General features: G+C 42.0%; 1 protein-coding gene across 10 annotated transcripts in view; it reads right to left on the reverse strand.

The window, feature by feature from the left end:
* Positions 1–5,861: 5,861 nt before the first annotated feature.
* CDC42BPB (CDC42 binding protein kinase beta) overlaps positions 5,862–27,363 on the reverse strand; it is a 95,327-nt gene continuing 73,825 nt past the window's right edge. For 4 of the 10 annotated variants that reach the window (XM_027674021.1, XM_027674012.1, XM_027674020.1 and 1 more), the window contains 14 exons: positions 26,480–26,616; positions 25,763–25,902; positions 24,122–24,203; positions 20,686–20,902; positions 20,221–20,283; positions 14,776–15,372; positions 11,686–11,783; positions 11,490–11,574; positions 11,215–11,335; positions 11,005–11,122; positions 10,029–10,067; positions 9,794–9,899; positions 9,631–9,701; positions 5,862–7,615 (listed from right to left, as the gene is read on the reverse strand). In XM_027674021.1, the coding sequence (XP_027529822.1) occupies positions 7,484–7,615; positions 9,631–9,701; positions 9,794–9,899; positions 10,029–10,067; positions 11,005–11,122; positions 11,215–11,335; positions 11,490–11,574; positions 11,686–11,783; positions 14,776–15,372; positions 20,221–20,283; positions 20,686–20,902; positions 24,122–24,203; positions 25,763–25,902; positions 26,480–26,616 (2,006 nt within the window). In that variant the 3' untranslated portion in view covers positions 5,862–7,483. Of the gene's footprint in view, positions 7,616–9,630; positions 9,702–9,793; positions 9,900–10,028; positions 10,068–11,004; positions 11,123–11,214; positions 11,336–11,489; positions 11,575–11,685; positions 11,784–14,775; positions 15,373–20,220; positions 20,284–20,685; positions 20,903–24,121; positions 24,204–25,762; positions 25,903–26,479; positions 26,617–27,363 lie in introns of those variants that run through there. The other 6 variants (XM_027674019.1, XM_027674017.1, XM_027674018.1 and 3 more) reach the window with 4 other exon arrangements.

The raw sequence follows: 27,363 nt of genomic DNA on the forward strand, positions 1-27,363 counted from the left end.
CATAGCAAGCCATTGCTGTTGGGGCTCAGGGGTATGGACACGGCCTCCCTGGTGTTACTTCTGGGTTTTAAACTGTATTTTTTAGGTATCAGTTCTTTTTAGACAGTTCAACATTGAGATTTGAGTCTCAGGTGGTATCTAGGGGAGTTGGAGTCTAGCTCAGCATCCTGTGCTTTAGCCAGCACTGTGCTGGATTTGCTCAGGGCACACATCAGGTTGAAGGAAGCATCCCTGGATGCATGACAGAAATTCAGTGCTCAAACACATTTCAAAATGTGTACTGGAGCCTTCATGGCTTGGATCCATTAGCTGGATGGTTCTTTTGCTTTCCAGCAGCGTACTCAGTTCCTGTTCCTTCCCTCACTCTTGTCCCCTGAGTGCTGGTGAGATTCAGTCCTGAGCAAACAATTCCCTCCCCATCCCCTGCCCCGAGCTGCTGGAGTTTGCTCCTTCTCTCTGTGCCTGGGCTAACAGGTATGAAACTCTCTTGGACCTATGTGCAGATTTATCACATTATTCCCTGAGGTGAGAAAGTGTGTCTCCTCATGGTACAGAGGGAAAGAGGCTTGGTGCCAGGGGTCCCCCAGGAGGGAGGCAGGCACCTGAAGGCTGGGGACAGTCACAGCCCAGCCCTGATGAGGGTCGGGGCAGTGGCACTGAGGGGCCTCGTTAGTGCTGGCATGTGTCAAACACCCTCAGCTGCCCACAATGTCAGGCGGTGCTTCATTATGGAGCAGGTCTGATGGGTGAGGCTGAATTTATGGATATGTATGCAAATGTATGCAAATTCACACTCTACTGGGTTTTCAGTAGGGCTTGTTGGCATATTCCATAAGGAACCAGCTATTTTAAGTTTATTATATTTTGTTCTAGTCTCTGGAAGACATAATCCCTTCTCAAAGGCCTGGGAATTCATCGTTAGATGCATCAGAGCCCTGACGAAGGGCAACAGGCTGGGCCCACAGAGAGACCTCTGGAAACAGGCAGTGTGACCAGGCGGGACAAAAACACGAGCCAGGCAGGGAACGAGGCTGTCTCTGTGCTCCTCGTTGCTGCCATGACTTTGCAAGCGGGACAGAGCCAGGGCTAGGAAGAGGTCTGTGCTCAGGGCACACCCTTGGGATTTTGCCACGCACACCTCTCCCGAGGGTGCCCCCCTGGCAGTACTGGGATGAAAAGCAACTTGCCTGTACAGGAGTTTCTGCTGCGTCTGTCAGGCATTTGGTGCTGGATGAAATGGTCACCGGGCACGTCAAAAAGCAGAGGAAGCCATCGGCTGCTGCAGGCGGCGGCTGACATTGGCAGGTTAGGAATATCCAAGTCCCACCATCCCGTGGTCCTACAACAAATGCATCACTGTGGGGAGCAGTGACCCAAGGACAGGACCCAAAAGGCTCACCCATTCAGTCACTCCTATGATGTGAACCCAAGGGAGACACCGCCAGCCCGAGCCCTCACACAGACCTCAGGAGGCGGGACAACACCCGGTGCCGGGGAGCTCGGTGCGGCCGCGGTGCAGCTCGATCATCCCGAGCGCTGCTCGCTGGCACCGAGATGTTTCCATGGTGCCTGTGCGAGCAGCCGCAGCGTCCGCCGGCCCCGCACCGCGGCTGGGTCTCGCTACGCGGGAGGGAGGCAGTCACATCCATACTTTCTGCCTGCGAGAGCCTTTTCGTCTTTTTTCCCCCTTTCACATCAGTTCATTGCAGGTGACTGTGTCTCCTGCAGCTCACAAGCCTTTAAATGCACATATACACGAGTTATCTTTCCAGGGCCGGGCCGACGCAGCGCTGCACGCTGGAGGCCGCTGCACCAGGCAGCCCATCACACCGGCGCTGCCCCGTGCAAAGAAGGGGCTCAGGGCCATCCCCCAGGGAATCCCTCGCTGCTCACCCCGGAGTGAATTGCTTCCTTCCCTGACTACGTTTGGGCTCCTCACTCCAGAGTTACGAGGGCTCGCGGTGGCTGCATCCGTGCGATGTGTGCTGAAGGGAAGAGGTAAGAGCATCCTGTGGCCACATGCTGGGGGAGGGAAAAGACATTGGCAACAGGGACCATTGGACAGGATGGTGGCAGGATGCTGTCCTTCCCCTGCAAGCAGCCAAGGACATCAGCTCTGCGTCCCACCTGGGCACCCTGGGATTTCAGGGTGAGCCACGGCCAGGCGTGTGGCCGTGGAGTGGGACAGGCTCCTGGGACACATCACCGACCGGCACGGAGGGAGGCAGCCCGCCCTGTGGCACGGATCACCCCCTGGTCACCCCTCTGTGTTGGGGTGTATGGATTTGCTGTTGGCGAAGCTTCATTTTTAAAATGCATTAGCAGCTCGAGGTCACTTACAATAGAGGCTTTAATTAAAGTAGAGATCAATTTTTGTCAGCGCGCGGGCAGAGCACAGTCTGTACTTTTCCTTCAGGAGCCACGTCCGCTCGCTCGTACAGAACGCACCGCAGGGAGGGGGGAGCTCTGCAGAAAAAAAACCCGAAGCACCAGAGTCAGTTTGCGATGCAGGGGACCAACAGCTGCCGAGAAAAACAGCTGTATCCATGATCGCTACTCTGCGCACCGACGCACGCAGACAGCCCGCGGTGCAGGCAGGGCAAGGCAAAGGGGCTTGGTACGTAATAGTGTCTCCGGGGATCCTGCCTAAACAAGGAATTTAATTCGCAGACATCTTTGGTAAGCAGCACATTAGATGGGTGGTTGCCGAGGCTGTGCGCGGCGCGGCACCTGATGGCTTTGTTTTGCTCTTGGTCCTGAGGGTCAGGGGTCCCCCCCGCTGTGACAGACTAATTCAAAATGCATTAGTGTCAATGGCAAGACCTCAGGAATCGTTGCTTCCCTAAAAGAAAAAGCAACTTGCACACTATTAATGGACACCAACTCATATCACGGTTCCTTCCCTTTGCACGATACAGCAGCTCACAGAAGTTGTGCAAACCCAGATTCAGACTGGCACAGTGCTCAAAATACTCCCGAGCCTAAAGACAGACTTGGTCCAATGAATTTCTTTTTAAAAATCTTTTTAGCAGGAGGTAGCAGCAGCGGAAGGAAGGGCATTTGGCAAGGACTGGTCTCACCGGAGTGCAGGAGCTGGCCAAGGCGCTGTGGGGTGACAGCTGAGCCTTGGCCATCTCCTCCATCAGCACACAGGGCTCTCTGCACTGCCCGTCCTCACGGGACCGCAGGGACTGCGTAAGAAATGGGAAAGCAGGCGATGCTGAAAAAAATCTGAGGGTTTTATCTATGAGAAAGCAACCAATAAAGCTGCATGAACCTGTGCAGTCAGATGACAAAAAAGTGCTGCAGCTTACTGGGGAGCAGGGAAAATATTTGCTGCAAGGACAGGGAAGGGGCTCATTCCTGAGTCCATGTTCCTCCTCTGGCTGGAGCACAGCACTGCAGCTTCCGCTGGCTGAGCACGTCCTGCTGTCTTCTGCTCCTGTCCTCAGCTAACCCCGCCGGCAACGCTGGCCGGAGCATCAGGCACCGCTGGGACATACTCTGCCACCATTTGGCTTTCCCAGGCATCCCGCACCAGCCCTGCAGCTGATGCCCGGTCTCATCGTCACCCCCTGTCCCCAGAAACATGTTTAGGAGGCTTTGCAAGGGAACACTGAGATCTGCAAGGCAGCACAGAGATCGTGTGGCTCTTTCCAACCACTGTCCTGGCCACAGGGAGCAGCTCTCACCCCATAGGAAGGGGCCGCCCTGCACTGGGAGAGGGTGGCAGCAGCCACAGCTCTTGCCACACAAGCTGTGAGGAGCCCCAAGGCTGTAAGGGGAAATTGAGAGAGGAGCTACATTTTCAGGGGTGCAAATGGACAGAAGGCAGTCCAGACCTGCTGCCACAGCAATGGAAGGCAAGGGCTGGGCAGGTGACTGCTGCTTTTTGGGTTGTCCTCCCTTCTGACTGCTGGAGCTGCTTCATACAGACAGGGTGCAAAGTGGAACACGAGAGGCTCCAGTAGCTTTGCATGCAAGAATGCCATGTCTCTTTTTTTCCTTTTTCTTTTAAAATAAGCTAGGCAAGGTTTTTGGTCAGGATGCATGCAACACGTTCCTTTAACTAATACTTTGCTTAACTGCACCTCAAGGTGCAGTGCAGTTCCCGCAGTCATCTCTTCCCTCAAACACTTTCCTGCTTCTCAAGTGCTTTAGGCTTACTCTTAAGGTTTTTACACATCTGCTCTCTCCCAGGGATGCCCAATCTGGCGCTGTGCAGAACAACAAGGGTGCCTGCACCTGGCAGCATTTCCATGCTGAAGGCCCCTCCCTGTGACTTCCCTGAGTGAAACACTTACCCTGCAAAGATAAAGTGAGTGCTTACACACCCCCCTCCAGCAGATTGCACCTATTTAGGAAGCTGTTTATTCTCAGCACATCTGTTCTGTAGACAGAGGTGGTGGCAGATGAGTTTAGTTCTAGGGTGGCAAGAACACCGTGATGTATTCCAAAATACTCAGCTTTGAGGAGAAGGTCTGTGCTAGAAGTGATCAACTTGTTCTGGTGAGTGGTGCACCCATCACCCCAGCTTTGGGACCTGATGTAATGCCTCTGTGAAAATGGAATGAGCAAAGGAACTGGCAGAGACCAAATTATCCTCATTCCTTGCATAGCTCAATTCCTCACTTTCGATCCTAGACTGGTAGCCTCCAGGGATAAGAAAGCACATTGTCAGAAGACCATTTCACATCCTGAATTTCTGCATTTCTGAAAGTTCTCCTGAGGGCTCAAAAGGATTCTTTAGGTAACCAGAATCAGAATCCTCAAGGGAACAGATGATTTGCAAAGGCCTGTGGTGGAGGACTTGGGAAGGAATTCTGCTTGGCCAGACTTGAGGGAAGAAAAAAAAATGAAAGAAAAGAATAATGTATTCATATGAGCAATTAATTTATTTTTCTAGAAACGTTCTCCTGCTTAAATTATAACCAAGCCCTGGCACTGCTGAGTGCTATGATTTAATACCCCCATAATTAAAGACTTTGTTGTCATCCTAAGTCCTCACTGTGCAGAGAAAAATCAGCTCAAGAGCAGGAGAAATGTTTTTTAAAAGTCAAAGGCTGATTAGCATGAATACTTGTGAGAATGCTTCCGGCACACAGCCTCAAACCTCCTGTCAGCTATCACCCCATCCCCAGGATGGGATGGGTGCACTCTCCCAAGCCAACCTGCCCCAGTCTGCCCAGGTAGGTTGGGTCAGGCAAGGAACAGCAGGGTCCAAAACACCCACTTAGGCCTTCCCTGTTAAGGGTGAGCCAAACCAAGAAGCAATTCAGGCACTCCATTATGGGTGAGGGATGTTTACCCAGAACACACTAGAGAAGATATTGGCTCTGCTCTAGTTACAGTGGGCTCTGTGGTGCTCAAATACCAGAGCATGAGGGGAGCTTTAAAAAAAAAACACTCTATATGAGGGGCGGCACCATTCACACACCAATCCTTGAAATGTTTTTAAGCCTTTCTTTGGGACTACTGCTTTGACAACAAGTCAAAAATATTTATTGTTTTATCACCCTTAAGATGCCTGAATAGATCCTACTGTGCTTCAGCCGTAAGGAAGCAGTCATATAAATCAATTAAAAAGGAACTAATAGGGCCAGTGACTCAATGAAATGACAACTCCAACACAAACTGAGGGCACAACATTTTAACACTGTATTCCACCTGAAGGACTTCTGTCTCTCCTGAACATTCATTTACCTGCAGCAACTTGCACCTTTCTCGTAGTGTTCGGGTACAGAGCTTCGAAGTATCTTTCAGTTTATGTAAAACATCCATGTGAACAAAGTAAATTTACCATGAGACTAAAGCAAGTGTCAGTGGTAGATTGTTTTCAGATGTCAAGACAGACGACTATGAACTTTAAAACCTCCCTCTTCTGCTTTATTGACAGGTAAATTGTTCAAAAATGTTCTCACAATTCAATAATTACAAAGACTTAGACTTACATTAAAAAAGTAAAAACCAGAAAACCCCCAAAGCAGTAGTGTCCAGCTCTAACTGAGCCCCTTTATCAAGAATCTGAGAAAAAGAGCAAGTACTGTCGAACACTTAACGTAACAGGATTAAATGTTGACTAGAACACTCAGTTTAAACTAAAGATAAGTGCACGTCCTATACAGTGTTTCAGAAAAGAACATTAGCCATTGGCATATCATTAGCCCATTTAAACCGAATTTTAAATAAGTGACATCCAACTGTCATAAAATTGGCACAGAAGGCACACTAGTGTGACAATGACAAACTGGATATGCCAGCCACGGAATTAATTACAAGCTTTTAATGAAACATGGTCACAAATCCTTGATTACTAAATGTATAATACATGGAAGCATGAGATTAAATATACACGCAAAACATCACTGCACGTGGGCCATCGCAAAATATACAGGAGTGTGTTGTGCATTTTTCTACATGATCAATACTTGATTAATAATCATGGGGTCTTCATGCAGGTGAGGATACAATTAATGAGAAAAGCAGCACCCCCAGTTACACATCCTTCACGTTCCACTTTGGTAGCCAATAAAGCAGACTGATGTTTTAGTGCGATATAGTCCCTTAGGTCAGGCAGACTTGGAGGGCAATGCGTCCATGAGAAGGCTTGCTAGCTAAACAGCGTAGTGTGTCCTTACACCAAAAAACCCAGGAGAAACAACTTCTCAGGAGGAGATAGGCAGGAACTAGGAGTAAATTTTTTTTTTTTTCACAGCAGTAATTACCAGTATTTTAAAAGCCCTGACTAGTGACTGATTGATGAGGACTAAAAAGCAGGGAATGGGTAAAGAGATAACTGGCAATAGTCCTATGTACAAGACTAAAAAGTTGGTAGAAAGATAGAAAGACAGTTATGCAGCTGTATATGTAATGGCTAAATGATTTAAAAGGCCACAAAACTATAACCAGCTTTCATTTGACTTCCTGGTGATGTTGGAAACGACCTACAGCTTCCTAGCATTCTCCTTAAGATTTAGAAAACAAACAGTTATGGGAAAAAGGGAAAAGTGTATTCATCTGAGGATGTAACTAGACCTGCTCACATTTCCTATTTAGAGGTCCAAATTCTGTCTAAAAGGATTTCCTGCTAATCAGACATTACATCATTCTATAGAAAAATAATATTCCTGATATTGTAGCAACATTATCAGTATCTCTCTCTATTTCTCTTTCACCATAAGAATAAGACTATTTACTGGTGGCCTTAAATGCTCCTATGCAATAAAACCATGTCACAGCTGTGCAGAAAGGAACCAACCATAGCTGAGCAGTGAACAATTCTGCATAAAAAGCTTGATTGCTACTAGTAAAGAATTTTCTTCATTTCAATAGTTTGTATCTACAGTCTGGATATATAATTATTCTTGTACAACACTAGAGAGTCTGTGTCAGTCTTGGCACTAGCATCTGAGTCAGCTTTGCCCTGCTCTTGAATACCATGGAGTAGTGGATGACCGGAGCTGGAATGGTGAGAGCGGTAGTGTTATGCGTCACAGGTTGACTGGTCCAGTCCATCTAGCGTAAGCTGATTCCTATGAGGAGAGTTGGGACTTGGGGGACCGCTTGGATTTGAGCTGTTAGATGGAGTAGAGTGTTTGGTGGAGTCTGAATCAGGCTGTTAACGAGAAACATTAAAAAAATTATGTTTACTTGAAGTGAATTCTTTATACTCAAGAGCTTTCAAAGGCACTCAAAAATTAGGATGAGCAACACCTACGAAGCAGTGTGCATTACATTAATTTCATAGTTAAACATTCATGCAAGTACTTCCATTATCATCAACAGGCTGTAGTGTAGTCCCAAAGGTGACCTTCTGACATAACAGGAATTATGGTAAAGTATGTGGAAATCGCTACATCTCCAGCTCCCCTCTGTTAGCCATTGCAAAACTTTCCTGATGGAATGCATCTATCTAACTTACCAGCCTGCAATTTCTAGGTAATTTTTATAGCCCTGGAGTAGGTTTATCTACCCATGTAAACAATTACAGTCAAATCATCTTCAGTTTGGTGAGAAGGAAGGAAACAAGCATGTGAACTGTCTACAAAACAGCAACAAGGATGTGAAGTGCCTTACAAAAGACTGAAGGTTGCCAAGAATCAGGCTGGAGATCTGGAAACAGAATAGACTTACTGGATACATCCTACGTCAATATCTAATAAAGACTATCCACAGTTATTTCCCCAGTGTTAGATTAGTTGTTGGATATTTGCCTTCACAGCCTGGTCTCACTTCAACAGGATGGCTGGCAAGATTCCCACTATTTTGGTGAGTTACAACTCTGAGCACTGCACACATTCACAGCTAATGAAACACTGCACAGGAAAAACTGGTACCATTGCAGTAAGTTATTTTCAAGAAAGGGAAATATATATTTAGCAAATAGATTGCAAGGTAACATCCTTCAAGAACGCTGTTCACAAGATTTTGCATGGCTTGAACAATAATAAGATCATCTATAACAAGATTATCCTAACATGATCCAGTTCATGCTGCAATAAAGCCAAAAGCAACGGGGAAAAAAGTATAAAGCCAAAAGGTGTTATTAGAGCCTCTTTCCAGTTTCACACTACAATTTTTTAACATTTAGAAAGTCACAAGATATTGTAAGATACACCAAAAGAGAAAAGATTGTAAAAAGTCCCCTTTAGAATCTATCATTTGTGCCTACAAACAGCAAGTATTTTCACAGCATGGAATATAATGGAATTTGGAAAGGATGTGCAGAATAACTAAGTCAACTAACATAGTCCATCATCATCACCTTTGAAAATCAAGACTGTTTAGAGATCCCCATTTTCATGCGCTTTTAATGGCTAGAAGGTGACAAAGGAAGTCAGAACATGACTGTAATCAGAACCCTGGACTTGGGGTGTACTAAGGCATCCTGCAAAGGTCTGGCTTCAGGGAAACATGCTTAAAAATCCAGAACATTACATGGGCTTGCAGTTGGGTATCAAAAAGCACTAAAAAAGATCTTGATCTAAAGAGTTTGTCTCGCAGGACCACTAACACTTTCTTTCCTAACACATTCATCGCACGGACAGTCCCTCAGGAAAGCTTGGAAGAAGCTACACACATGATAAATCAAGGAAACAAAAATCATATATCTTCTCTATTTAGATTCAAGAACACCAGTTTTGTACAGCCTGGACACTTTCAGTTTGGTGACTACTGGCACGTACTCTTCCTAAAACCAATTCTATGTATTTTAAAATATGATTCCTTCTCAAGTTACATGACAAAAAGTCTTCCTTAAGGCAGCACAGAAAATTACTTAACGAGTCATATTACTTTGCTATTCTATGCTATTAGCCCAGAGAACAATTTTAGGAGCTTTGAGGACATTTCATCAATTAGTCAAATTTGCCTTGCCTATAAAGCTTAATCCAAGACATAATACTTCTTAAAATATCACCATAAAAAGATCTTTTCACAGCTTTGCTTTTGTGCTGGCATATCTAACTTGCAAACATATATTACAGGCTGGAAAAAAAACATTTGTGGAAGGAAAACATCTCCATAAACGTCTCTATGAAATATTTCCTAGGAAATGTAATTTATTGGAAAAAGAAAACAACCTATGTCAACAGGATATTGCCGGTCTCCATTTAACAAAAGCTATTTTACCTCTTTGTCAAACTCCTGGTCAGGGTCGGACATACTTCGGGAAGGCATGGCCACTCCCACATCACTGCCACCTGGAGGGAATAAAGGAAAAAAGGCAGGTTTACACCTCTTGTTGATGCCACAGATTACAGTGCAGAACTGACAAGTTTCCTTCCAGCCTTACTTGATGAGGGCCACGAGATGTAGGTTTTGTTTCTCTGCTGCTGCTGCCGTGAGAGGTTTGCTGCAGACGGACAGGTTTTTTCATCCTGTGCAGGAGGTAGGACACTCTACAGTTGAGATGAAACACCTTGTTAGCCAGCAACAAAGGCTATCCAACGAGAAGTTGTTACTCATGAAAACTTTACTGTGTTTTTGAAGCTATTACAACCCAGTGTTGGTAGAAAAACTGAACTTACTTGACCACATCCACATATTTTCAGTAACAGACACAAACCCTGAGAAAGACAGAGAAAAAACTAAGCCCCATAGCAGCCACTAGAACCTGTCAGCCAGCAAACCCTATATGAAGGGGCAGGGACTGTACCAACAGCTCTGCTTTCCTTCCTCCTCCTGCTGAAAGAACAAATGCCTTACCCACATCTGGGCTATCTGAGAAAGACAAGAGAAAGCCTGACTAACAGCTATGAAACGGAGGGTACATACAGAATGTAGAAATGTACCTTCACATTTGTCTTCCCCTTGTGGGCTTAACACTAAAATAGCTCACAAAATGATGTATTAGTCAAATACAAAATAAAATTAATGCTAGAAAGCACTGCAACTCACATGCATTTTAGTTACCTCCACAGCATTAGTTTTTTCCCCCTTGTTATTGCTCTAGAATTGGCAAAGTGCCACAAGCATACCATTCCAATTCCTAACAGTTTGTAGCTACTCCTACCCTTCCTAGGGAAGCAGAGGAGGGACAGGAAGAGGAAGAAAGCAGAGGGGAGCCTTGCAGTGAGGAATGGTCACTCTGGAGAGAGAATTCAGCAGAGATAGGGCTCATGTGATAGACGTGCTCAAAGCCTGTTGGAGGTGATATCAAGAGCAGAATGTTGAGAGGATGAGGGGAAAGGGAATTCATTCTGTTATTTTAAGAAGAGAAACAAGAAAAAGGAAGGAGGAGAGACGGATTATTTACAAAACTACTAACAAGCTCCTGGCAGTGATCTCTGCTTCATTCAGTGTCTCATACATAAGCCAGCTAACAGTATTTCCTTGCACAGGATTTAGAAGTATTACACAGCAGGAAGGTTCACCTTTCTCAAAAGGCTTTAAAGAAGAATTTGGTACAGAGATAATACTTGAAGCCCATACAGCTCATCTTCACAGTTTTTGTGATCAAGAACAAATGCACATATATCTCTCTCCCTTTTAAATGTATTTTACCAGTGGGAGGTCCATGAGAACCTGCATTCCATCTCCTGGTCCCATATGAGCCACGTGGTTGAAATTTGTTGGGTTAGAAATCATCTTTGACCTTAGCTCAGGGTCTCTAAGCATTTCCCTAAAAGAACAGAGTGATTTTTTTTAATAAGCATTCCCAGTCTCTGCATGTCATCATACATATTAAGTTATGTGCCACAATTAAATTCTTACCGCCTTTGTTGTAATCGCTCTTCCTCGGGAACCTTAAATACAAATCTTCTTTTGCTCCTGGTTCGAAGCATTTGCTTCTTGCTATTGTCTGATGTTTCTGGTACACTGAGGCCAGCTCCTGCTGTAATACCACAATGCAATTTCACATATACAGGTACACACTGAACCAGATGTATCCAACACAAATTTCATCCCATGCAAAGGTAAAAACATGGTTAAATTTACTCAGTTAGCTTCGTATCAGTTCCCCATTTCTCCCCTTGCTCTTTACTCACCTGCAAACTTGTTCTTGAAATATATTAGTCTTGGTGGCTCGCAGTTAAGGAGGTTCAGTGTGCCATCCATGTTTAATGGTCTGATCTGTTTTGAGGAAGGAGACAGTGAATTAACTTAAGCCCAGCATACACCATGAAGAAACATCTCATTTGAAATTAGCCCAATTAAGTTCAATATTCAAGGAAAATTACTTACCCTTCGCAGGCCAATAGTCTGGACCCATTCCATAGTGTTAACATCAAATACATCAACACCATACTCGCTATACACTGTTACATAAGAAGAATTGCAACCTGCACAGATTAAAAACAAATAGAAAACCCTAATGTCATTTCAAGTAGTCCAGATCTGACATATATTTGAGCAAATTTCAATACTTACAAGTTTTCCACTATGTGCGAGACACATTTTAAAACACTTTTTCAAAGCCCCAGTTTCAACTAGAATTTTTTGTGATAATAGACTTGCTAATGACAACTACCAGCATCATGGAAAGATTTAAATTTGACCCTTCCAGTATTTTTAAAACTTCACACTGCCATTTCATGAAAATGCAAAATGGCATCTGAAGTTTTCAGATGCATACAAATTTGCTAGGTGGTAGGAACTGAGCAGCTAGCTTTTCTATGGATTACTTCATTTCGGAAGCAGCAAACTAACGATACATCTGCTGTGTGCAGAGGAGATGAGAGGGCCACCATCTGTGAGCTGGGTCATGAACTCATGATGCAGATCTGTTCTCAATTTCCTTCCTCTTTTGCTAACAATTATCTAGCTTTAGATATTCATGTATGGGTGCTTTCATCAGGTTAACATAAAAATGTCACAATGCTTAAAGCCCATAACTCATTTTCTTTTCAACTTTTTTTTTTAAAGCATAAAAGGCACCAGACAACTTTATTTTAGGTCAAACGAAAAGCGGAGATCTCTAGAGCTTCGTAACAACATGCTTCTGCTCATGTAAAGACTGTGTTCTGATGTAAAGAGCAGTTACTAGAAACTTATGGGATTTAATAGAGAAGAGATGCTTCAATAAGCAAAATGAAAATAACCCAAAAGGACAGTAAACACATCACAAAATCTTCTTAGAAAAACTGAAGTAAGGTGTGGTGCTAGTACTAAATTCATTCACACAAAGCCTTGGACAGCTATCATATATATGTATCACAAAAACAATTTATGGTCAAGTATTTATTACATGGGGTCACAGTTGGCTTGGATGTTCAAATCAAGGGAGAGAACTGAGCATCAGGCAGAAACACCAACTGCTTCTGCCTGACCAGCTTGTAGCCAAGGCTGGCACTTGCAAGTCAGAGCTGATGAGCTAGACCAGATCTTGACTGGTTCCCAGTGAGACATGTCAGTGTCTGCACTGGGCTTGCCCAGGCTACAGCCTCGAGACCTGCTGGCTCCAAGGCTTTGCACTAGGCTGCACTTGAGCCAAGCAGCCCCACGACACCTGCACTGACTCAGCACAGAACCAAGCTGGGGTAGCAGCAACCCAGACAGGCCACTTGGGATAACAAAGCTGTGTGAGTGCAGCCCCTGCCCTCTCCCAGTGTGAGGGCACCAAATGCCCCAGAGATAAATTCTCTGCTGTATCCTAAAACCTCTGTACATGGTGCTTTACCACAGCAGAAACCATAACAGGGGGAGAATCATTTCCACTTCAATGATCTCTCCTATGAAGGCAGATTGAGAGAGTTGGAGTTGTTCAGCCTGGGGAAGAGAAGGCTCCAGGGAGACCTTATAGCACCTTTCAGTACCTACAGGGACTACAAGCAAGCTGGAGAGGGACTTTTTACACAGGTATGAAGCGATAGGATGTAGAGTAATGGCTTTAAACTGAGAGTGGGTTTAGATTGGATATTAGGAAGAAATTCTTTCCTGGCAGGCACTCAAACAGGTTGCTCAGAGAAGCTGTGGAAGAAGCTGCTCCATCCCTGGAAGTGCTGAAGGCCAGACTGGGTGGGGCTTTGAGAAACTTGGTCTAGTAGAAGGTGTCTCTGCCCATGGCTGGAGAGATGGAACTAGATGATCTTAAACATTCCTTCCAACCCAAACCATTCTGTAATTTTATGACCTCTTGATGGGAAAGTTAAAAAAAGCCACCATCACTAGTGACAGGCACCAGGACTGAGGACAAGCCTAATGAAAAGGGAAGTAATCCAGCTTCCTTTGGCAGCGAAAAATGTTGCTCTTTCTACAGAAACAGCCCTAGGCCAGTGCCACTCAGGATTGCACATACAAGAAGGTTATAAACAAACACTTCTAATAATAACAGACAAGACCATTAACTAGCAAGTCTAGTTTGCTGAAATGCAAAAAACTGTAAAGCTGATTAAGGAAAAGGAAACATTAGTTTTAGCTAATGGTGTTTTAAAGTAAATTTGCCACTACATTGTTTCCTTGGGCCTTTCCTTCAGACTTCTGTACAAAACTAGGTCAGTGTAAAGCAAGCAAACAATTTCAGTCCAAGACAATTAAAATTAAACAAACTGCTATTAGGGCCTCACCTGATCAAACCAACATGCACCTAACTCCTTGCTGCACCGTTTAAACAAAAAGCTATTTCTTGCTTTCAATCATTCAAAATTTTCTAATTGCTATTTGAGCTCCAAATAGAAATCCCAGTTTTATCATCAACTGCCTTTGATTACTGAATACTGAAAAATGCTCTGCATGTAACCTCTATCGTACCTAGCTTATAAATCAACGCTCCTGAAACACGCAGAGTAGTTGAAAAATTACCCTCCACCTACATTATTTTTGGAAATTCTCCCCCTAAAAAATAAAGCCAAAAGGAGAAAAAGTACTACCAGTTCTGCCAAAATTAGTATTTTTACCTCTTGTTATCTTCACGAACCTTTAGAGTTGCAGTTACATTTCTTCTTCAACTTTCTATTGTACTTTGAGTACAGGACATAGAAGACATCCTACGGACAACTAGACATTTACACTCTCTAGGGGAACAAAAAACTTTATAGAATTTCACAGACAGGTAGTCTTGCACTGTCCTGCATCCAGGATTACTCTCTGTAGAAGTTATTTTGCATTCTGCTATTTATTCTCTGTGTCCTGAACAAGACAGAGCTTTTCTTGCAGCATCCAGGATCTCCACATCCAAAACTACTATCAGGAAGAACTTACGTGTCTGTTAACTCATCAAAACTTAAAACTGTAGATATTCAAAGACAAACTGAAGCAAAATTGAATACAATGCTGACTATTTTTAGACAAGTAAAGCAGCAACAGGGATATGGCAACAGAAAAACATATACATACTACAGGCAACAGGAGTTGCAGGCCACATTAGTTCCTGCATGCGTGACCTTCGACCTTGCGAATCGACGTATACTCCCATATGGCTGAAGCAAAGCAGGTATTCCTCATTACTGAGCTCCACAGCACAAAGGGCATCAAAAGACTGCTGTGAGAGGAAGATAAGCGAGGGGTCATTAGGATTTACCAGGTTTATAGATTGTCCATCTCCCTGGATGGTCAACAGAGAGAACCCAGACTGGTAGCCAACACAGAGCTTGTCCTTGAACACTGTCATCCACTGTACAATTCCCGGAGCCTGAATTTCACTGAATTTTTTGTGGAAAGGTTTAGTTCTGTGAATTTCATAGCAAAAAACCTGTCGCTTGACAGCCACAAACAAACAAGTAGAAGAACTCTTCTTTAGTGTTCCAGTTGTAATCAATTGGCAGCCTTTAGTTTCCGCAAGCTTAATGTCAAAGTTCCCTTCTGACCCATCCAGAGAGGCCCAGGGGTAAAGGTGGACGTGATGGTTCCGACCACAGATGAGGATGATAATTTTCTCTTTGGGAGCAAGCTCTATCTGGTACACCTTCTTGCAGTCAGCAGCTCGGACTATCACTGCAAAGGAAACAAGAGATGCTGTAAGTTAAACAGGAAAAACCATCAGGCCTGGAAACACTGCAGTATTACACAGTGATGTTTGAAAACGAATCTAAACACAGACGTGTACCAGGTGAGGAAGAGCACTTATTAGACGTGTTCAATCTTTGTTATTAATTCAGAGAGCAAACAATGAAGCAAAGCATTCCTTTATCATTTATTGATAAAAAGCCTCAACAACACTTTGTGGGAAAAGGATGCTTAACGTGGGATAAATGGAGAAATTTTTTGGTATAATTTTTATATAATAATATCTGTACAGTGTCAGATACTACATTTTATGAAATGGGTCCCACCTTCAGGAAAACATCGGCATCTTCAGTAAATTTTGGAGGAAGACCAAATTAGCAGAATACAATGAGAAGAAATATGAAGTATTTAATGCTGATAACTGAGGAAATAAAATGCAGGCAGATCTCTCAGTCAGATAAAAAAGCAGTACAGTAAGTGAGTGTAAAACACATATATGGAAAGGCAAAAAATGCTGCGATGGGGAAAGGATAAGAAGGAATGGGCTTAAGCTGCAGGAAGAGAGGTTTAGGACAGGCACCAGGAAAAGCTATCCCACAGCAAGGACTAGTTAGGCTGCCAATGGCAGCTGGGGAGTTTCACTGTTTGAAGCATTTTTTTAAAGCTGGGTTAGAGGCAGCTAAGGGGGTTAGGTACAATGTGTTCTTTTGGGATCGTGGCTGTACAAGCACTTTCAGGAATGCCGTGAGTATTTCATGGAGTACAAATAGATGAGATATGCTAAGATAGGAAACATAATAATCATAAGCCAACTATATCAAATTGTAACTCATTTTCTGTTAGCTGAATGCATTAAAAGTATTTGTAAATGATAATTAACAACAAAAAAAAAGAGAAATATTAACTGGAAATTATATGCCTTTTTTTCAGTAATAGTTGAGTAACGTAGCCAAGTTACCAAATTCTGTAAACTTGGTAACAAGACTTTGGCTGTTTAGATCACAAAGCCAAGTGCTGTTGTGGCATCCCCCCACTTGCACAAACAGATGATATGTCTGAAGAAATTCTATGAAATAACCAACTGTTGGAACTTTGCCAGAGAGAAAAGATTTTTTTTCTAGCTCCAACTCCAGCTTATTTGTCAAGAATTAAGTGGTCTTCTGACCAAAGACCTTTGATATAAACACCTGGCAGTTAATTAACACTGAAAATTACAACTGCCATAAAATGAAAAAGAGATTACCATTCATAAGAATGCTATCAGCACACAGAACTGGCCATAGAAAATTCCTGCTAAACATCATTTACCTTTAAACCAAAATTGACAATTAATTTTCACATTTACACATGACATGGTGATGCAGATAATTGTTCCTTTATGAAATAACCTTTCAAATTAAATGTACAATTTTCTTTAATGCAGGAAGCTGTACTGGAATCTCTGGAATTATCTGCATCTCAAGTTATGTTTATATCTAACTACTCAGAGAATGGTGACCACTGGAAGCTTACTCAAAGGAATGGCATTCATTACTCCTAAAAAGAATTTCAAATATCTGCTGTCTCCATGTATAAAGCAGTTTCTCCTGGAATTGGGCAATGTCTTATTCTAAGCAAGACGAAGCAATAACATTTTTCTTTTTGACTTAAAATTACATCCCTGATGTAATTTAATTTTGGAAGTCAAAGGAATTAAAAACCTGTATTCATTAGTCTATTTTTACATTGAAATGCAAGTTTTAGCATGACTAAAATCCCACTTTCAAATAGCCACATACTAAATCACGTTGAAAAAGGAAATCAAGGAAATTACTGATAAGACCAGCCCTCAGGAATCAGAGAATCATAGAATCAGCTGGGTTGGAAGGGACTTCCGAGATCATCAAGTCCAACCCTTGATCCACTACTGCCGTGTTTACCAGACCATGGCACTAAGTGCCACATCCAGTCTCATCTTAAAAACCTCCAGGGACGGAGAATCCACCACTTCCCTGGATAGCCCATTCCAATGCCCGATTACCCTTTCTGTAAAGAATTTCTTTCTAATATCCAATCTAAACCTCCCCTGGCACAGCTTAAGACCATGCCCTCTTGTCTTGCTGATAGTTGCCTGGGAGAAGAGACCAACCCCCACCTGGCTACAACCTCCTTTCAGGGAGTTGTAGAGAGTGATGAGGTCTCCCCTGAGCCTCCTCCAGGCTGAACAACCCCAGCTCCCTCAGCCTCTCCTTACAGGACTTGTTCTCAAGTCCCTTCACCAGCCTCATTGCTCTTCTCTGGACCTGCTTCAGCACCTCAATATTCTTCCTGAATCTTTGACCCAGAAGACAAGGGAAGAAGAACGGTGAGAGAAGACTTTCTATTGGTAAAGAAGGATTAGGTTAGAGATCACCTAGGCAAACCTGATATATACAAGTCCATGGGCCCTGAGGGGATGCATCCATGAGCACTGGGGGAGCTGACAGACACCACAACAGGGCCTCTCGTGATTACTGTTGAAAGGTTGTCGTGATCAGAAGAGGTGCCCATGGACTGGAAGAAAGGAAATGTCACCCCTCTCTTCAAAAAGGGCAAGAAGGAGGACCCAGGGAACTATCAGCCAGTCAGCCTCACCTCAATCCCTGGAAAGATGATGGAGCACCTCATTCTGGAGGCCATTTCTAAGCATATGGAAGAGAAGGTGATCAGGAGCAGTCAGCATGGATTCAGGAAAGGAAAATCATGCTTTACCAACTTGATTGCCTTCTACAACGAGACAACTACCTGGGTGGATGAGAGGAGAGCAGTGGATATCGTCTACCTGGACTTCAGCAAGGCTTTCAACACTGTCTCCCATGATATCCTCATCGGCAAACTCAGGAAGTGCAGACTGGATGATGGGACAGTGAGGTGGATAGAGAACTGGCTGAATGGCAGATCCCAGAGGGTTGTAATCAGTGGTACAGGGTCTAGCTGGAGGCCTGTCACTAGTGATGTCCCCCAGGGTTCAATACTGGGTCCAGTATTGTTTAACTTGTTCATCAGTGACTTGGATGAAGGAACAGATGCCTCCTCAGCAAGTTCACTGATGACACAGAACTGTGAGAAGTAGACAAAACCCCATAGTGCGGTGCAGCCCTTCAGGAGGACCTTGACAGGTTTGAGAGATGGGCAGAGAAGAACTGTCTGAAATTCAACAAAGGCAAGTGCAGGGTCCTGCAATCTGGGGAAGAAGAACTCCAGGCACCAGTACAGGCTGGGGGCCAACCTCCTGGAAAACAGCTCTGTGGAGAACAACTGGGGGACAGTGCTGGACAACAAGCTGTCCACAAGCCAGCAGTGCGCCCTTGTAGCCCAGAAGGCCAAAAAAATCCTGGGATACATTATGAAGAGCACCACCAGCAGGTAAAGGAAGGTGATTCTGCCCCTCTACTCAGCCCCAGTGAGGCTCCACTTGGAATACTGTGTCCAATTCTGGGCTGCCCTGTTCAAGAAAGACATACAGCTCTTAGAGCAGGTTCAGAGGAGAGCTGCAAAGATGATCAGGGGACTGAAGCATCTCTCTTACGAGGAAAGGCTGAGGGAGCTGGGCCTGTTCAGCCTCGAAAAGAGACAACCGAGAGGGGACCTCGTCATTGTGTATCAGTATCTGAAGGGAGGGTGCCAGAAGGATGGAGCCAGGCTCTGCTCGGTGGTGCTGAGCAATAGGACAAGTGGCAATGGGCAGAAACTGATGCCCAGGAACAAATTGACCACAGAGGATGTGCAGTCTCCCTCACTGGAGATACTCAAGAACCGACCGGGTGAAGTCCTGTGCCATGTGCTCTGGGATGATCCTGCTTGAGCAGGGAGACTGGACCAGATGACCCCTTTGGTTGTCCCTTCCAACCTTATTCTGTGATTCTGTGAAATTCAAATTCTTCCATCAATGGTAAATTGAAAGAAATACCTGTTTGGAAATTTGAATGACAAATGCTACAAACAGTCAAAGGGATATTACAGGAGCATCTTAAGTGATTTTTCCACACTTGGAAAAGGCACCTTTTAATCTTACAAATCTATATCACTATCCTCAATTCCCAGATAGTTAAAGACACCAGAAGAACCTAAGCTCAGAGGTTATAAATATAGGTGAAGAAAGCATTAGTTATTTTTTTTAGAAATAATCAAAGAGCTGTTAGCTCTAATATCACAAAAAGTATGGATTTAGAGTGTTGTCTAAATTTAGAATGCCTTAATAGTTATAAGAAAGTACGGATTTTTCACAAGGTATGTTTGGTGCTTTTAAAGTCTAAACTAAACTACAAGAAAGCTGGAGAGGGACTTTTCACAAGGGCATATAGAGATACGACAAGGGGGAATGGCTTCAAACTGAGAGAGGGTTGATTTAGGTTAGATATTAGGAAGAAATTCTTCACTGTGAGGGTGGTGAGAGACTGAAACAGGCTGCTCAAAGAAGTTGTGGATGATCCATTCCTGGAAGTGTTCAAGTCCAGGTTGGATGTGGTTTTAAGAAACCTGATCTAGATGGAAAGTCTACAAACTCTATGTGTGCTGTGCATGCTCTGGGTGCTCAAGCATTTTGCTACCTGCTGTGGGAACACAGTTAAGGTGAGAATGTGTCAGAATATGCCCAGTAACTCATCCCTTTAATTTCAGCCAGTCAACTGAACGTAATGATAATGACCAAATTAGTGCTTATATCTCACATTCACTTTTCCTTCTCATCAATTAAGTGAGTGCTTAATACTTACTACACATGAAAGGCTGTTGAGCAACCTATATTACAGCAGCACTAAAAGTTATAGAGCTCATTATTCTGTATGTAATTACTGCATGCATTATGGCCTAACTTACCATCACGGGTCACCTCTACCACATACAGTCCTTCTTCTGAACCAATTGCTATTCTATCTCGATCTAAACCAAGAGGAAAAAAAAGGGCTATTAATTCAGCTACACTTAATCTTGTCTTTAAAACAAGACTGTTTGATTTGAACACCTGAAAAAATTTCTGGACAAACAAGATTTTCAGCAGCAAATCAATTTTGTTCATGTTCACACAGTCTGTCAAAAGCATGCTATATACCATATTGCTAAAACAACCTGCTAAACAATTAAATAGTATTATTTACCCCAAGTGGATGAAGAAATCTGAATCTCAATGCAAAATTAACATTTTCCCCCATTATTAAATTCCTGTGAAGGAGTTAGGCTGAGGAATTTATTTCAAAGTGTCAGTGCTCTCATTATGAAGCATAAAAGCTCCATCTAAAAGCTCCAACAACCCTTATGCACTTATAGAAGTTAAAACAATCATACCTACAATAGCAGCAGCTAAACTTGCTTTAATAAGAGGCAGTGTACTGTCATAGGCTTCTTGTGGAATATGCACAACCTGGTTCCTTAGTCTGTTTTTGTGAAGAATAGACTGCAACCCTTCTAGGATTCCAACCCACTTCCTCTTTTCATTCTCATTTTCCGTCAGGATCAGTAGAGAACAAGACTTTGAAGGCAAACCTAAGAGAGAAGCTGTAACCTTTTAACAGACAGAGAAAGTGAAATTAGCTAGAGTAATAAAAGCCCTTTTTGTCATGCAGAACTGTGAAAATAAAATACACTTTTTCATAACAATGCAATGATGTACCTGGGGGGCATGCACAACACAGCTAATACGGCCACAGTGCTTCAAAGAAACAAACTAAAAACAATCAGTGCACAAGACAGTGGTTTTGTTTAAAAGTACTCAGTCTTGCTTAATCATTCTGGATCCTAAAATATGGGCAAGGAATGCTGCATTCTTATCCTTCAACAATCAATATATGGCAGTAAAAGGCTCCTTCCTGCTCTGAACTGGAATTTCAGTAGCATACTCTAGTTTGTCCTGATCCCTCCTATCCACCATATTTTAATAACTTATTGAAAGTGACACACATGCCTTCTGAGCCACATGCATTTAAACCCAAAGGCATTGCTATGATCGGTTCTACATTTTGATTTTGCTACTTAATTTTCAAAATATTTGTCCAAGGGGAGCTCATCATATCTGCATTCAAAGCTCTGGTGGAAAGTGATGTTTGAGACTGAAGTCTGCCTTCTCCTACATGCCCATGTTAAAAGAAAAGCACTATGGCTTCATTTAATTTTCAGGTAAAACATCCTATAAATCTCAAAGTAGAATGCATTCTAAACAGAAAAAAACTATCCAGGAACTTCTGTTGCCTGAAGTATGCACTTACTAATTCTTAATATTAGTTCTGTGTCCTGTACGAAGAGCTTGGAAGGGTTTGTGAGATCATGGGAACTATGCTTTCAGTCACAGAAAAAAGTAACAAAAGGTGCAAAAGGGCAAATCTGAAGGCTGTAACACGGATTAACAGACCTTCAGCCCATATGCTTTCATAAGAAAATCATCATATAGGTGGATAATGTGGTTATGCAACACATATATTTCCTGAAAAGAGAGAACTGAACAATAACACTAATGTCAAAGATAAAATATATCTGAAAATAAACCTGGGACAATAGGATATCAAAGACAGAACTCCAGAAGTAAGATGAAGGTGAAGGGAGGTAGGAAAAAACCCAAGTAGTTCGCAATTGTTCACAGCTCTTATTACTCTACATAGAGTTTTTTCATGTCTAAACTGTAACTAGGCATTATTATTTTAAAGACAGATGGAGGCATAATGGATAATATTTCTAAGTTAGAAAACAAAGCCAAACCAGACTCCAGCTAAGGTTTTCCCTTTGAAGTACCACCATGTATTACTCCTCTCATTCTTTTGAAGGTGGCATCTTACATATAGTCAAATGCAGGAAAAAATGTGAGAAGTCATAATATACCTTGCATTATTCATCATACAAAAATCCAGCATTTGCTAGGAAACTCAAGATTTCTTAACTCAAACTGCTAAGCTGTGGAAGCACTCCACTACAGACAATCCTACACTGTTATTAAAAATGTATATTGATGGAAGCACTTAGACTGCAGTATCTAAATGGCAGGACAGCCTAACATCCAGCTTTAGAAACTGGTTGCCAAGGAGAAATGTTGGAGTCAGAGGCAAGTTCTTCCTCTTCTTGAATTCATAGGGGGTCAGAGGTGGTCACAGGTGATTTTAGTGTTTGGCAGCATTCTGGTATTGCTTTCTGCTGGTGGAAGGTCCAGAAGAAATGAAAATCTGTCTTTAGTGGGCCGCCAATATCATAATGTGTTATGTTATATGGCACATATGAAAGAAAGACTACATTTTTACACAGATTACATAAAGCAACAGTTTTAACTGTTATGTAGGAGCTACTCTATGTCATTATGTCAGCAAGAAGCAAATCTAGAATTAAATGAAATTGAGAAAAGAGACTCTCACACCAGATATTAATGGTTTCCAGTTTTAGAAATTTCCTCTTTTGAAGGAGGACATAAAACTAAGAAAAAAAGGTGCACTTCGGCAGCATCTCCTCTGGTCTCTGGTATCTAAATGGATTTACTCACACACCAGACTTCCAGTTAATTTAACAGATCTCTTTAGCAGCGGATAATCTGATCAAACCATGGAGATATTTTGTAATGTCTATCTCTACAAGTATTATTACATGCGGATATTTGACAGAAGTTTTATTTTTTTCTTAGATGCTCTTTCAGTTAAAAACTGCAGGCAGAAATTAGAGCAGCAAGTCAGGCAGGGTAAACTGTATGGATGCCTTGTTCTTAAATGAATGAACCACCATTCTGCATAGCATATTTTCTCTCCTCAGAAGCCCTTTCCCACAGTATTCCACATTTGCTAATTTAAGAAGAGAGTAGGCAGATGGAAATTAAAAAAAAAACAACAACAAAACCCAAAACAGAAACATGTAAGAGGAAAATTAAGGTAAAGGTAGTAGTAAACCAAAGCATAAAATTCCACTGCAGAAAATATTTCTAGAAAAAAGCAGAAAAGCAAAGACATAGAGGCAGTCAAGTACAAAGACATTTCCTAAGTAAAACCCTAAAGGACCAAATGATAAGGACTGCATGTGACTGTCAGCTCTTTGCTTTCCATGTTTCACTGACTTGATTCTAAATGACTGAGGATCAGAGATGCTGAAAACAGTGAGTTTCTGTATTCAAATGCAAGGGATTATAGATACTGGCTACTATGTACTCTGCTCTAAATTTTAAAATTCCAGATTAAATGTAATTCACATAAAACCTAGGAAAGAAGTTCCTGTTGTTAAAAACTAAATACAGCATTCAGATAGAACATAAATCAGAGGATATTTTAACTCAGCTAATTATTTTCTCTTATTTTATTTTTTTCTACTGTACTTAAATACGTAATTAAAGAAACTGAAGTTTCAAATGTATTTCTTAAGTACAAGATAATACACATCAGACTAGAATCAATGAGCACAACCCAGCTTCAGACTATTCTATTACAGCATCAGTTCCTAAAGCAAGAGTCCAAAGCTAAGCAAGAAAAAACAGAATCTGGTAATACCAATGGCAAGAAGAGACAAAACATACTGAATTATAATCAAGAAAATAAAAAAAGCCAAACTTTATATACAAGGAAGCAGTGAAAGAAGGAGAACTTTTTTCTTTACAGTTCAGATATGAGTACCACCATATTGTTCCTCTACACAACAGCCCTTGTAAATTCTTACACTTCTGCATAACTCAATCAACATTAAATATGGATAATGTATGCCATTCTCAAAACAAAACACTGGTATTCAACTTGCATTTTCTTCATGAATAAATTGGTTGCCATACCCTGAATATACAAGGGATGTCTTTACGAGTTGCATGTATTACATCCGATGCTAGGACAGAGCTCACACAAAAATCTTCATCTCTAGTAAGAAAGAGAGCAAGAGAATTACATACAAGCACACACTAACATTATTCAGCATCATCTAATTGGTATCACCACTGGTTCAATAGGCTGCCATCTCCTAACACCGCACAGAGGTCACAACCGCCATCACTGCTTTGTTATGCTCTAACCATCCTTGACCCAAACAACTCACAAGCTTCAGTTATGTTTCTACAGCATTTGGTAACTCAGTCCACCTGAAGTTAAGTGGGGTGGCTTTGTGTAGTTTTGGTGTACCAACCACACCTATTCTACAATTAGAAGCAAGAATATTGCTCTTCCAGCCCAGCAGACACATTAGAAATGAATAATTCATACCTCAATGTGTAGCAAGAGAGGGGCCTTTGGAAAAAAAGAAAAATCACATAAAAAGCTCTTGGCAACATAATTATAGTTTGTGGGATTCAAATATGGGTTTTCAAAACAGCTAGATTTTATTCTCTATTACAGTAAAATAAACAGACATCAGAACAACTTTTGCATTTCAGAGTGCTCCACCCCAGAGGGCTTGTCTACACAAGCCTTTTTAAACTGAATTTGACCAAGTTGATCACCATAATTGCCAATTTTAGTGCAAAGATGACACTAATGTCTGAAACTTGCCCATGATAAAATTCATAGCTGTGGTGGTTAACATCTATTAAAAACATCTAAGAATCCTCAGAAGACAGCCTCAAAGAGATAGCTACAATAAGCAGATAAAGGATGGGACAGTTGCTATAATATCTGGCTGAGTTGCTTCAAGCAATGTACTGATGTGAATGCTGCTATTTGCAATATTTCCACGTTTCTGCTCCCGCTGCCAGCATGTCAGAGAGCTGACACTGACAGTTCTCAGTGACTGTGAGAACAGCACAGCAGTACTGGTGCAACCCCACGCTACTACTGTCTGGAAAAAATATAAATCAAGGTGCCTGTGAATGCAAACTTTATATTCAACAGAGATACAAAGGTGTTGTAACATTAAAAGGTATTACACTTTCTTGATATTTCCATAAATTTCAATAAAAAACCCTCTTGGTTACTCTGATCATTGTAAGTCTCAGATCTTTTGTAGACAGTGTTCAGTGGTTCAAATAATTCCCCATGAAATAATAACTCCTGTGAGATGGCAGGGTCAGAGCCATTTGCAGTGTAAATTAGTTGGTGCTCTTCTACAGACTACTTCAGTTTTTCTAATATTCCTGAAATTATTTGCTATGGGATGATCTGTGACTCAATGTTGAGGTCAGAGTGCACGGGAAAAGCAATCTACCAAAGTACATTTGCTTCCCACAGATGCATATGGAAATCTAGGAAGAAGCATGCTAATTCTGTAAATATTGGTGACTGTACTATAAGTGACTACAGAGTCACTTAAGTGACTTCTTGCTGAGCCCTATCTATCAGCCTAAACTTAGCTGCAGTCTATATACAGAACATATATATCTTCTCAGACCAGAGCTGTCATAATGTTATAGCTTCTTGTGTACTATAAATAAATACCACTGTTAAGAAAAAAGTACAGAGGATATCTGCTCTGTCATAATAATACAAACCTGAGATCCAAGACTTGACTTGCCACAACTCCAGGCTGAGTGGATTTTCCTTCAGGCACATCATATAAGAAGAGTTTACAGTCACAGACAACTGCATAAGCCCTCTGCCACCCCTTCTTAACTCCTGTAGGCTTTGGGACCTGCGTATAAATAACTGATTGCTTATTAAATGTAAGCACATGTAGTAGACACAGAAAGCAAGACATTTAGAAAAGATTATACTAAGATCAATGGAATTAGAACACATTCTACTTGCCCTTCAAAATAGTATGAAAAATGTCAAGTAATCAAGCAATCATTTCTCCTCTCTTAAGTTCAACCACTCCTTGTTACAGTTTAATAAATATATTCAGGCTTGTATAAAGATATTAGGCTTGTATACTGCACAAATGCCAAAATGGTAGCACAGTTTACCTTTTATATTGTGTTTACATCAACAATGACAGAAATTCTTTCTTAAACCATTCTTTTTTTTCCCTTGCTGCTTATGAACATTGTAACTACTAATCTACTGACCTTCAGCTCTTGTAGTAAAACCAAGTGTTTCTCCCACATCTAAAGCAACAAAGGTTAAATAAGTTACACAGATGACACGCAAAGCCTTAGGGCTTTAGCACTATTTAGGTGATCTGTTTAAACATACTTAGAGGTTCCAAGCTGCATAGCTGTAAGTGAAGTTTAGTATTCTTCTCTTGTCCAAGAACAAAAGACTGTTACCTTGACATAACCTTTATAGGCAGTTCCTATTCCTCTTTGCACATCTACTCCAAGAGGCCTTTTGGCTTGCTCAGGGGGTATAGGGCAGACCTGAGGTGCACTATCCTTGCAGGAAACATGGCATGCAAATGAACACACTAAGTACAAAAGAGAAAATTCACAGTGAAATGCATGTATGAGTCAATCATAACAGGTGATTAACGTAGTCTACCTTTACACTCAGCAAATTAACTAATCATGCTGAAACTGGCAAACAGCTCACTTGCTATAGCTCACTATGCTAAAGGAGTGAACACACCTAGATATTGTGAGACTCTCCAAAGCTCTTTTATTTCCTCTTTTTAGCCTATTACATCCACAAAGGGCAGGAACTAAATTCACATTTCAAGGAAATGGAGTTTGGCAGCCTCGCTGACGTTAAGCACCAACTAACTCAGTGACAGAAGAGAAACAGTATTAGTAAAGGAGGAATAACAATTACAGGATAGTGATAATAGGTGTCTAATTTGATCCAAGTATGCAAGGATACTGCAAAGACAAAGTTAAACTAAATCAACTAAAAAGACAGAAAGGGTGAAACTATTAAACACAAGACACAGACTTGAAAGCATAAATGAAATAGAAACAATGGACAAGGACTGAAATACTGCATGAAAATGGCATATATATATATATATATTGCTCAGAGGTCAAATAAGTTCAAATAAGCAGCAAACATCTATACTAGTCATTGCATGCTTCTTACCATTTGCACCACTTTGTACCCCTTTATGCTGCACCAGCAAGGGACAAAGGTCTCTTGTCTCTTGCCTATAGAGCACTTCATATAGAAGCAGTACACACAAAAAACTCGTATTATATGCCATTTTACATGAGACAGGCTA

This window comes from Neopelma chrysocephalum, unplaced genomic scaffold (genome assembly GCF_003984885.1).
Source record: "Neopelma chrysocephalum unplaced genomic scaffold, ASM398488v2 Primary Assembly neopelma1_24, whole genome shotgun sequence".
NCBI lineage: Eukaryota > Metazoa > Chordata > Aves > Passeriformes > Pipridae > Neopelma > Neopelma chrysocephalum.